At 40.3% G+C, this 13,507-nt stretch overlaps 1 protein-coding gene across 1 annotated transcript; it reads right to left on the reverse strand.

Moving 5' to 3' along the window:
- Positions 1-4,927: 4,927 nt before the first annotated feature.
- On the reverse strand, positions 4,928-11,861 carry myadmb (myeloid associated differentiation marker b). The gene is made up of 2 exons (XM_079173600.1): positions 11,735-11,861; positions 4,928-7,569 (listed from the first exon to the last, which is right to left on the reverse strand). Exon 2 carries the CDS (start codon positions 7,471-7,473, stop codon positions 6,592-6,594), a length of 882 nt encoding a protein of 293 aa, XP_079029726.1. The 5' UTR covers positions 7,474-7,569; positions 11,735-11,861; the 3' UTR covers positions 4,928-6,591.
- Between the last annotated feature and the right edge of the window lie 1,646 nt (positions 11,862-13,507).

Below are 13,507 nucleotides of genomic sequence, written 5' to 3' on the forward strand. Positions count from 1 at the left end.
ATCCTGCAGTAACACATTTCTCTGCTCAGTTCCTGGACGTGATGGAAATCTTCTGAATAATGGCGACAGGATTTAGGCTCCTGTGGCAAATGGCGGTAATTATCTCTGATTTTATTTTTCTGCAATGACAGATTTAGCAGTAGTAGCTTAATTAAATGACTTAGGAGAAGAGAAAATGACTTAAAGTGGCAAAGACTTAACTGAGAACTCAACTTAAGACAATGACACAAGTTATCTGAATAGATGTTGAGCCTGTGCTCGGTGAAAAGGTAAAGTGTTGAGACAAAAGGGAGTTTGACCTCATGAAAGGATGATGTGACCAATCTGTGACTGTTAAAGCTGTTTGAAAGGTTTGTATGAGAAATAGTTTGTTAGATCCTCTCGAAGCCGAGCAGGTTTGTCTTGAAGAACAGTGACACCTGGGGGGACTCGGGACCGAGAACGCCACAACAGTCCATGAATCAGCAACTGTTAAAGAAATTACTCATTCTGCTGTAAAACTGCACAGGTCTTATTTTCTGCTATGTGTACTTTCTCCACTAAAAGCAGCGTGGCTACAAGAAAGACAGACAACAAGTGTTTGATTATTGCAAAACAGCAAAGGCAGTAAAAATACACCAACCTAACAAAAAAGACCCTCAAGTAGCATTATATGTTTTCTTGACAGCTTTATGGGTCTAAATGGTTCAGTGCAGCCATAAATGGGCATGTTGGGAGCTTCAGAGCGAAAAAGCCTTATTGGTAAGGGAGAGATATAGTCGGTGCAGAGCTTTGAATGTCTTTTAAGAAGAACTTACTGTTGGAATCTGAAGCCGTAATTCAATCATGACATTCGCTTTTCCAGCTCCCTTCTTTTCCTCTCTGGCTGCAGCTCAGGAAAGGTAATTACACGATGAAAGTTTATGAGAGGTGAATAATAGAAAGGAAGACTCCAAGAAAAAAAATGATGTACTCCCCCTCTATTTGTTTATAGTCATCTTTAGGGACCAAATGTTTGCACGGCCATTTGGTGTAAAACCTTCAAAAATACAAACCTTTCCTTTATTTAGACAGTCCTCTAACGATACAATTCCCTTCCTTAGGAATACTTGGAAGTAATGAATTTCCCTAAAACTTTGAGCACCGTGAAGTTTGGTGACCGCACTTGTGACTCTGTTGTTTCAAGATTTAATGTAAGTCTCATTCTGTAACAACCAGCAGCCATGTAGAAGATTCTTTATCTCATGGTCCCTTGATGTAATGTTTAGAAACGCATCAACTTTATTTATCATTACAGTACATTATCTGTGTAGCATAGTTTCCCAGACTATGAATAGACAAGCACGGTCACCCTGACTTTTAAAGCTGCTGAATGACCCACTAAAATATTTAATTTTCATTTAGCAGTTTCCTGCACCAGGGTAGTTCAAGTTATTTTGCATAAATTAATTCAATAATCAAATACAGTATTAAAAATCCCACCTGAAGATGCTAAAAATATTTCTTTCATTATAACTTCTTGTATTAAAACCTAGGAACGTATACTCCTCTATCCCTGCGTCTCTCTCACATTAAGTCACTCACATTGTCACCAGGGGGAGGTATACTATCAAACATCAGACGGTGAACTCATTGAGTCAGTCTGACTGACACATGCAGGTTCATGGAACAGCAGCCATGTGAACCCTTAATGGACATGCCTGCATTAGATCATAAAGAGCCTATGAGAAAACAGAATGGACCATTATGTCTAAACCCAGCCTTCATCAGTGGAAAGCTAGAATCCCCAAAGACACGCTAACTATAGGATCAGTAACTATAGGACCACTAACTGTAGGATCACTGAGGTATGCGGGAATCACACAGAGCAGCCGGGCTGCTGCTGCCTGCTTGACACACTAGTGTATGCACACTGGTTTTACATAATAATACCAATACTGATACAGCCACAGTATCAAAACTAATGCTGCCCTATGATACTGACCCTGACATGCTAACTCTTTCTGATTCTAATAATGCTTATATTCATGATTTTAACTCTAATAATACTAATACTGGCAGTACGCTGATATCAATGGTGTTAAGTAGCCTTAATGCTAAGTGTATCCGTTTAAAATCAATTCTTAAATTGAAGTGAATGTTATTTTGTTTGATAGGCTAAATCTGACATTTAACAAGAGTCTAAAACAAAGCTAGAGGCTATATGTGAGGCTGTGCTTAGACGGAGCGTTGCTTCTTGCTAAATACTAACACTAGCATGGTCAACATGCTCACACGGAAAACACCAACATGCTGATGTTGGAGGTATAATGTTTATCATGTTCACCATCTTAGTTACGCATGTTAGCATGCTAGCATATGCCACTTAGCAACTACACATGGACTACATGTCAGACAGCCATCTCTTTTTTTACACACGCTTTATTTATATATTATATATTTATAGACGACTATAATGGAGAAGCAGAGTTTCCAGAATGAGAGACTGTTTTTTAGCTGTCTTTGTAACAAAGCTCACTAACTAACGTGTTCATATCTTGTTTGATTCTACAAAAAAAACAAAGTGTGAAAAACAACATAAAAATGGCTTTAAGGGGGATTATGTGCGGGACTATTTCTTGGCCAGGAGCAGTAACTTGCTTCCAAAGTTGCAGTGAAATTGCTCGGCAACCAGCAGAGAGGAAGTGACTAAACCTGGAGAAGAAATGAAACCACACCTTGTTGTGTCACGGACTGACCAGTGCCAGTACAGTACTAGTACTAGTACTGGTGAAACTTCCCTTTAAAACCAAAGGATAGCATGAAATCCTTTTTACAACACAGTCAATGGTCAATGTAAGGTCAGAGGACAGAGTGTTGAAATAAAATGAGCATATTAAGGAACAACACAACTGAATGACTTCTCACAAACAGCTTGCACAGCTGTTTGTCACTCTCGTGGCTTGGAAAGAGAAGAGGGAATTATCCGTGTGGGAAGACGAGCCTCAGCACTGAAGGAATGCCTTTCCAAGCTCTCAGCACATCTCTGTGTCTCTTCCAATGTATCATATGTTTTCGATCAAGAATTGTGTTGTCATTCCAGTGTGCTTGTTGTTACACACTTGTCTCGTGTTTGTGTTGAGAGCAACACATCCGCTTAAAGACTGGAAACAAGATGCTGCATTTGTGACAGATTTCTTTCTATGGACTCTTTCATTTGAGGATTGTATCGAGCTATTGTAGTGCTGATGACTTGCTCTCTTTGTTCTTTTTATGGGTCAAAGTGGGAGGTAGGCCAAGAATTAATTTAGTTTCTTAAGGAGGAAGGCCACTCCCCACGGGGCTTTTTCACTGTACAGTAGCAACGCTTTCTGGGAGATGGTGTAAAACAGACAAAAGTGGTGCAGACTCACCTCATGCCAGCAGAGATTGCCAAGGAGATATAAAGAAGGCACCCAGCACCATGTGAATGATGTTTATAATGAAAATTACAATATGAATGCTGTCATTATTCATTTTTGATGTGAGTCCTGATGTGTTATTTGATACATAACCTGAAATGTTGACAAATAAGCTACAAAAAACATTTAAACAACATTTTAAATGGAAGAAGAAATCAGGAGGATTATACTGCCTTTCTTATTTCATACCTATTCTGCTTAACACAGTGAAACTCATACAAAAAAAAACATACTATCATCTACATTCATCTGTCTGGGATATCTGGCAGCAGTAAAAACTAAACTTCAAGATCATGTTAAAAATATACAGTAGAATACAAAATGTATATTCTCAGCCTCATATGCTATGTTCTCACTTTTCGTAAGCTAAATATATTATTATGGCATATTATGGCAATTTTTTTTTATCACTTCAAGGAAACTTTAATTAAATATATATATATACAACAATTCAAACTTAAAATTAACTCTGCAAGCTCCGTTGCCTGTGGTGAGTTATGAAGTTGAGTAACAGTGTTCCTGCATTGTGACACTAACTTTGAACTTGCCAGTGGCTGGTCTTGCTGTTGTAGCCGTGTTCCCATGTCAGAGGGTACAACCCTTCCCTTAACAAAATAAACTTCATGTCATGTCATTGTGTCATGACTGGGCGTCTCCTTTCCTGGCCATAGATTTATAGGTGACTAAAATGTTGACAGTGTTGCACTCCTCCCCTCAGAAGCGGCGGTCAGAAGTCATCAATCCTCTTGACAGCCGAGGCTCTGAGACACATCGAAGCCCCCGCAGTGGAGCTCTAGAGTCTGCAGAGAGCTGAAGGGATCTGAAGGGAGGGGGTGAGGGAAGTTGACAGTGTGTTGAGAGATAAAGTAAACAGGGAAGTATAAATAGTGTGCATGGAGCAGATGCAGATTTATACTCGGTTTACTTTCAGTTCAAACAATCAGCTTTATTCTCTCAAAGTTAATTTATGTCACTTGTATAATGACAACTAGAGACAATTAAAGCTATCTTGGGCTTGTTAGTGCCACGTATTGTACAATTAGCTAAAGTTCCTAACCATTTTTACTGACGACCTTATATTATCTTGAGTGGGTATCCCATCCATTTCAAAGAGATATTTGATAAATCTAAAGTTTGTTTAATGCATTTGCTAATACTATATAAATGAAAACAAATAAATGCATATAGGTGGTTAACATGCCGCCGTCTTTTTTATCTCATCAGTTAAACAAAACAATGTGCGCTAGCCTTTCACATTAGATGCGATGTTATAAGTAGGCCAGAAGTATGAACATTGAGGCTCCCACATGTGGCTCAAATGTGTACTGCAGATATGGAAGTATGTAGATACAAATGGCTCATTCTAAGGAAAGGAAAACCCAACGTTTCTTAGTTTCAGCTGATTATACATTAATAAAAACATAGTTGTGAATATTACGTGCCAATAAATCTCCCATAACATTAGACACTGCTCCTTTAACTTAAAACAATACAACCAATCACACACATCTGTTTAACATTTGGTTTTATTGACACTGGATTATTTTCAGACAACACTGATGTGGTATGCACAGTTGAAATATAAAAAAAGCTGAAGAATATAACACTTACACCATTTAGAGAGAGAGAAGCATCTTTTTTGGTCTCTTTCTCTGAGTATTTATTACAGCAGTACAAAGCCAATAGACCCAATTGAAAACATTTCTAAATTTAGTGGTATGAGTTTGTCTGTCTAGTGTTAATGAATGCTTTGATATTTGGAGACACCAGACATTTAAACACACATAGAAAATACTAATAGCACTTTAAACATACTTTTCTTGTTTTTTCTTGCATATGTTCTTTCCACATATATATATTCTTGCCATTGATTGTAGCTTGCAGATACGGATACACATATATCATAACGGGAGCAAAAAGCTAGCATAGCATTCATCTTAACAACATGTAAACTATTTTTGCTCTTTTTTAAATGTAACAGCATTGGAGCCGTGTAAAAATGACATAAACAATACAATCTGATCAGCTGCTCTGCATACTGTTGGGAAGACAAAACAGTCAATTGCATTAATGAAATCATCAAAAAACAAAACAGGACTTACTTGAAAGTCTTGGATTTCCATTTGTATGACATTCAAATATTTTCTCCAACAGTTAACTTATCTTAGCTCTTAACAGCTCATTATTTTTTCTACATTTTGTCATCTAGCGATTAAAAACAGAAATACTGATCGGCAGTCTTTTTCAACAAAATTGAACACAATCTTTAGGCATCCAACTGACATACATTATGCAAAGAACAAATCGAACAAAAACACAATAATAAGCCGCCGTTTTCTTTGTTTTTTCTTCATTTGTCATTACAGACTATGTTTACATGCATATAGTATTTGGGATGTTAGCTTGTATCCTTAAGTTTTGGCATGAAGATTCTTTAAATAGCTTACTCATATCCAGATCCTAAACATCTTGTATTTTTGTATTTTACAATGGGCAATGATCTGCCGTTAATGAAAAAAAAAGATCCAGCAATCACATTCAGGTCTCTCATAATCAAGATTAGAGTCTGAAAGCAAGGTTTGACATCGACATGCTCCAACACATGAACAGAGAGCCTCAGTAATTTAAGGGAATATTGTTGTACGTGTAAACATAGCCATTGACCTCAACCTCTCCCTCTTCTCTCTCTCTCTCTCTAAGGTACGAAGCAGTACACTTTACACAAAATCAAATTTGGCAGGTTTGCAGAGGCAAAACTGTGAGTCTAGGGACAAAAGAACCCACAACATTTTGGTTTGATTACCCAGGTTGACGAGCTGAACTTAGAGATAGTTAATAGATCCTGGGTCTGCCATTATACAAGAACTTCTACTTCTCCTACTATTTTGTTATACCAGTACTATGCTAAAATCAAATCCTTAAATATTAAAATTTCAAAATGAAGTCCCACTAGATAACAACACAATAAACTATACCCGTTGTGGTCTAACTCCACAGTCTGCTCCCATCACGCTCCGTCACGTGGATGCCGTTAAACAAGACCGGAGTCGCAGTGATTACACTAGCATTTGCTCGCACCACCGTATTTGACAGCAGTTCAACAGCCTTTGCAAACCAGCCAAATTCAATTTTATTTGGAGCATACTGCTGGCCTAACACCCTTTCTCCTCCCTCAAGCGCTGACAAACACCAGGCGGGTGGAGTAGATCAGGTCGACCAGGTAAAGGATGAAGTTGACACCCGTGAGCACAGCCACCGCCATGAGCTTATCCCAACTGCACAACCCCAGCTCGGTGTTGCAAAAGTGGGGCCTATCTTTTGAACCGCCATGCTTGGGGTCAAAGTTGAAGATGGGCCAGACAATGGTTGCTGATAGGTAGAGGACCACGGCCAGCAGGGCGTAGCCAGACAGGAAGCGTGCGAACGGGAAGGGGAGGCAGCCGGTGCACTCGCCTATGCAGAGCAGGATGATGGCCGCCGACAGGATGAAGCAGATGCAGTAGACGGACATGCAGTACTTGAGCGCATGGTTTCGGTCGTACACCACGGGGTCGCTGATGAAGACGAAGATGATGCAGGCCACAAAGGTCTCGCAGACTTTCAGCAGGCCAGGGGCCGTGGCCATGTAGCCGGCCACCTCGCCCGGACGCGCCTTGCTGATGCTCACCTCGGTGATGTAGGCGATGGTGGCCAGGCAGGAGAAGACGGTTGTCACGATGCGGTAGGTGCCGACTTCACCCTGGCCTGAGGAGCCCTTGAGGAAGTAGAGGGGGAAGATGATGGAGGCGGACAGGCAGAGCAGGGCGGCGTAGCAGGCGAAGGTGATGGGGAAGTTCTTCCAGGAAACAGGAGCTCTGGTCTGAAGGCCGAAGAGCTCCACCAGGAGGACGAGCAGACTCCCTGCGAAACTGAAGGCCCAGCAGAAGATGCACCAGTCTCCGGTGCCGTGGTGGAGTCTGCCTCCATGCACGGCCAAGGAGAAGGCCACGCAGGCGAAGATCATGGCTGCCAACCGTGTCCATAGCAGGGGGCTGGAGTGGAGGACTATAGCCATGGTGTATTAGGAGATGTGAGACGCTGAAATGGTTCCTGTGTTGGGAGTCACTTCCTCAGATTTATACCACCAGCTACTCAGAGAAGGCAGAGAAAACTGTAAGAAAAAAAACATTGAAAAGAATTAGTTATAATTAGCAAGATTTCAGGAGTTAATGTAATTTCTCATGACCTGAAATGACGTACATGATACATCCACATGAGGGCTTGAGCAGGCTCTGCACTCCTGCCTGCCCTTTTCCGAAGCACACAAGGCTGTTATTGTATTTTTATGTGAAACTGTGAAAACACAATTTAAAACCACAAATAATGACTGAATTGTGGTCACGCTCCACACACCACATTTACGTCTGGTCAAATCATCTGGTGAACACTTCCCTCCTTCTTCCCTGTTACTTTCTGCCCCTGCATCAAAGTCCAGACTGCTTTCTCAACAGCATTTCTGAGCTGAGAGCAGACTGTTTCACTCTGACATTCCTCCATGCTCATGTCCTCTAGCGGGCGTGGCGCCGCAACCTCCACCGACCCCACAGTGTGTCTGTCATCATGCTCTAAACATGGCCCTCTTCACTTGTTCCACCCCCCACTCTCAGGGACCTCAGCTACACGGCAAGATAATCTGAAATCTGAAAAACATGGCTTTGAATCCAGCGCTGCTGGGTCTAAAATTCTGACCTTTATTATGGAAACTGCATCTTTAAGGCCCTGAAAACCTACTCTTACAAAGAGAGATATATGCCAAAGTAAAAGCACTTTTGGTTATTTCACATAAGAGATTTGTTGCTGTTTTCAAAATATATTTTTGATATTTTTGCCAAGAGTTTAGTAGATGATTATTTCCTTTACTTGGTAAAACATATAAAATGTACATCTACTCTGTAAATTTAGCAGAAAACGCTGTAGCTGTAGCCACAAGAGACAATTAAAGGATAATGGTAAATTGTAACAGTAGCACAAGTGGAAAAGAGTCACAAAGCAAACCACTGCTGGTCACACCAGAGTTTATTGGATTGAGCTAGGGTGTGTTTTATTGCTTATGAAATTAGCTGCTCATTTGTAAGACTGATGAATGCGCTAATACCTCTTTTAAAACCTACAGTCTTCTTTCTAGTTTAGGAATATGTTTTGGCTGCAGCTCGATTTGTCTGTTGAATATTTCTTTATTAAATTAATAATTGTTTTGTCCTTCAAATTGGTTGTTTTGTCACATATTCAATGTACAACTATATAAAATAGAGATACATAGCAAATCATCACATTTGCAAAGCTGAAACCAAGCTTTATCTCTTAATTAATAACTTTTAAATTGACTCCAATGCTACACACGGGTTGGCCAGTCTTCAAGGGGCGGGACTTAGTGAAGGATCAATTGCAGTTTTAAAATTGCTTTTGATGAGCTCATCGATTATTTGACTCATTTTTTCAGCTCTAGTTTTTCTCTAGTTTGCTTGATTTGGACACTCAGATTTATTTGTTGCTCGCTCGCATGCTGAAAGAGATTTGACCAAATTGCGCCAAACTAAACTCCAGGTTTCATAACGCCCTTTCTGAGAATTGTGGGTGAAGTCATGTTTTCAGCAACACACGAGTTCAGGTGTGAAAGTGGTTGCATTCAGCTGTGCCCACTGCAAGGAAGTGAAGGTTTTTTCCAGTTGATACAAATGATTCAAACTGCAACTGGTTGTGCAGCTGCATGCACTTTGATCTAATGAGGTTACTGTCATTAGTACATATATCCTCTTTCTCCTCTACGATGGATTTCTATTGAACGTTGCTGCAGAATGGCGTCCATTTAAAGAAGCTCCTGCTATTTTTTTCCTAGTGACTGCAGCTGATGTTCGCTCTGGACAAGAACTCGAGTACCAATATTTTTTGTTCCTTGCTTCACAAAAAAAAATCTTGAAACATCTGCTCTCAAAGAAACACAATGTACAGCCATAAAATCACATTTAACAGGATAAGATGGACATTTTCACAGTGCAGAAACCCTCTGACCGCACTGGCTGTCCTCCCTCCCGTCTCTCCTGACACCCATCACCCACTTGGCTCCACAAGCTGCATTCCCCGTTCCCAGTTTACACAGGGAGACAGTTATAAACAAGGAGAAAAGGCCTGTTTACATTACTCCCATTAAACACCTATAAAATAATCGAGGCTGGGGAGGCAAAAAAAAACTGACCGGGTGGCGAGGTATACGAATAAAAAGAAAATAACAAAAAAGAGAGAGAAATGGAAAAAGAGACCCCTAGAACTCCTGCAGGATGACTAACTTGAAGCCAAGAGGGAGAGGAGGGGATGCAGGGGAGTAAAAAGAGGGAGGAACACGGGGGAAGCCCTGTGTATCAGGCCACAGAAGGACACACAGCTTAAACCAGTGATGGAGTGGAATAGCAGAGACGTGAGTCACCAACCGGGCCCCTTTCTTTCACCACTCCTCCTTTTTTCTCCCCCCCCCCCCCCTGCCTCCTCCCTTATTTCTTGTAAGATTTTCCAACTTACTGATGAGTTCCAGATGTGCTGCAGTCTGGCTGCAGCTGAACAACTAGTAACTTTGTCACATTTGCCAAGTTCTTTCCTTTCCTCTCTTTCCCTTCCCTCCTCATAGTCCCATTTGGCGGCTACACCCTATTTTTTCCATCAGTTGTCCTCTTTCTCCCTCCCAGCTCAATACTCCCACTCCGGCTTTAAAGTCAGGGTACCAATTATGCTTCATGTAAACCACTCAAAATAAACGTATACGGAGGGGTCGTAATGGAAAAAATCAATCCCGCCACTCCCGCCCGCCATTACTTTGCAGCTTGTGGAATCAAGTCAGGAAAGAAATGGACGAGGAAAATGGCAGAGGGGAGGCAGAAAAAAAAAGAGAGGGAAAAGAAAGGAGCGCACAGTGTGGAAAAGTGTCTTTTCACAGCACAGGATGGAAAACACGACAGGATCACACAAACAGGGGCACTTCCCCAAATGGAAGAGGGGCTGCAAATAGGTTCACACATCAGGGTTGCAACAGGACAGCAAACAGGATATGACAGCATCATGCTCCTCTGCACACTTTTCATACAGCAGGGGAGTGTGACCTACACACACACACACACACATGGACGTTCAGGAAACAAGTGTTTGTCTCAGGCAGAGCAGTCATGTGCGCTGCTTGTTTGGTTGTCATGACACAACATCACTAACTCGATTTCACCCATAATCCACTTACTGAGGACCTGTGGGTCGAAGCACAAGGCGAGCTCTGTTGGCAAACCATCCCAGTGCGTGCGTTACAGATTCATGATGGTATATTAGTGTTATCTGTGTTGTGTGTTCTCGAAGTCTGGGGCAAAATGTAGCTTCACATTTGACCTTTTTCAAAACAGGAAAAAAATCAGGATTCTCCTCCAGATTTTCTTTCTTGTCGGACTGGAGCACAGCATGCAAACCATCACAAGATACTAAATCTCTCCTCTTTTTTGGGGGTAATTGCTTTTTTTCTGACCAAGCAGCGAAAAAGGGAATCTTGGATACATTTCTGCATTTAAATGAAGAAGTTGTTGGTGAGAATCGTCTTCAATAAAATGAAGGCATTACATTAACCCAAAATCCAGTAAATGTCCCCATAGAGCATTTGAACAGTGTGTGTGTGTTAGGCCCCTGCAGAGGTTCATTCATTGACAGTGAAGGTGGGTGTGCCGCCTGCCGCACCCTTCTCCCACCACACACTACACACTACAGCCCACTACACACAAACTCACCCCAAACACAGAAATACTTTCAAAATTTGAATTTGTTTTTGTAAACTGGACTGGAAATATATTTTAAAAAACATTATACAATTTTAAAATGTCTAAAAGTCTCTTACCACAAAGATACTTTGTTTTAATTAATACAAAAAAGTATAATAAAGTGTCTTTCAGTACACCAAGAAGAAACTTAGAAATAAATGTAGTCCTGCAAAAGATTTGATTTTACTCATAACTCATATTTGTTATGTTTGGTACATTTCCAAACTTATTTCGACAATAAGAAATACAAGCTTTACTTTTTAACACTGTGACAATTTCCTCAAGCATGCACACAAATAAACACACTCCAGCTGCTGATTGCATCACATTCTCATTCAGGTAAACAAGATGCAACAAGTTGCTGAACGAAGTCTATTACTTGTTAACGCTCAGTAGCACTTATTTAAAAAAACTAAACCGCTTCCTTACCGCGAAATCCCGACATCGAGTTGTGTATATATAGCTATCATGAGGTTTGATCTAAAAGTTGTTTACCTTTCTGGTACTTTTCAGCCGATATAGTGTCTCGTTTCTTCGGGACATCCACCGTCAGAGAATTGTAGATCGCGACTCCTCGGCTCCGTGACTTGACCAGCAGCTCAGAGAAGCAAATCCCCGCCCAGCAAAACCAAATTAGGCATCAAAATGTCTGCACCGTTATTCACATCTGTCTCAACTCTCCTCCTCCTCCTCCTGCAGCCTGCAGCCCGTCGGGACATGGCTGCTCAACACACCCAACGGCAGCAAAAGTTTAAAACTTTTGCCCTATATATATATATGCAAAAGTGTCATGAATAGGCTATATAGCTATTGTATGTGAAGACGTATGTAATGTGTATCAGCTTCTAAAAATATATATATATATATATTTTTAATCATTTTGTATTGATCCTTGTTATTGGAAATAAAAGTGCACTTTAGCCTATTGATTTTTTTCTTTTATCATGCGATGAGATTGGGCAACACCTGTAATGTCAATAAAAAAGTAAAATTAAAAACTGGTAAAACTGGTTCAAATTGTGTTAAAATTAAAATACATGAAAATGCAAGATGGAGCCTATACTTTAATCCCTAAAATGAGGGATTAAATTTAGTGCTAATGTGGTATGATTTAACAGGAAGTGGTCTGATTTAGTTCTGGAAATCCCCCCCCATTAACGAACATTTCGTCATGTTTATTATTATGACCCCATCCTCGGCGTTACTATCGACACGGTCCAGATAATTCTAAATATTTGTCGATGCTGAAGGCTGAGTCATCGGATTATTTGTATGCGTTGCTGTGCAACCGCAGCTGTAGCCCCTGACAACCGTTTTTTATTTACTCTCAGTGGCGTAATTTGACGCGTTTCCTGACCGTGTTGAAAAAAAGAAATGAAAAAAAAAAACTGTCCCAGGGACAGAAAAGGGAGGTTTGCTCTCACGTGCACATTCTTACAAGATTGCTTTAATTTGCCTAAATTGCTCACATTCCATTCCACCGTTAAAACACACGAGGACTATATAATGTCAGAGAATAGCACACTGTGAGTGAAAACAATAAGCTACTCTATTCTATTCACATTCATCGCTGTGTTTTGGACGATAACATGACCGCGCAGTTGGCCTTGGCTGTATTTCTTTTTCAGTTAAATACCTCAAAATGCCAAATAAACCTACCACACATCTTATTCAAAGTACTTTATTTTGCATTGTGGGTAAAGTGCAGACGTTTTATGTACATGTCATGCTTCAGTACAAAAGTGAAATGCTCTTTATCAAGAGTGACCTGTGAGCGTTTGTGTCCCCATCGCCAACACATTCAACCAATATGTTGCCTACATTATTTCTATGCCACTGCAGTCATTGTAGCCTAAAGTCAGCAAAGTTCATTTTTGACGCTCTATTTTCTATTGATATTACCAAGCCAAAAGTGTAATTTAAATATAGTTAACATGCTATACTTACTAATAAGGTACCCTTATGTTTTAAAGATGAGTTATTAGTCATTCTTTAGAGCAATGTTTGGGTGCACTTCACTTTATTCATACATTGAAAATGATACATCTCAGAGTAGTTTATCTGTCATTATCATTATTATTATTATGAATCACTTAAATACAGTCTGTGTCTTCTGATGAGGGTGTAACAGAAAGAAATGAAACATGGTTCTAATATTATAAACTAAAAAATATATATATTTTGAATTTTGGTCACACTGACAGACTTATCTGAGACACCACGATGTCGCCGTATTACATTGAATGTCTGCTGAAGAAAGATGAGTGC

Source organism: Pholis gunnellus (assembly GCF_910591455.1).
Source record: "Pholis gunnellus genome assembly, chromosome: 14".
In the NCBI taxonomy this organism is placed as follows: Eukaryota; Metazoa; Chordata; class Actinopteri; order Perciformes; family Pholidae; genus Pholis; species Pholis gunnellus.

What these genes read in the sequence shown, in the direction of transcription:
- myadmb (XM_079173600.1), bottom strand. Translation starts at nt 7,473, where the DNA reads ATGGCTATAGTCCTCCACTCCAGCCCCCTGCTATGGACACGGTTGGCA.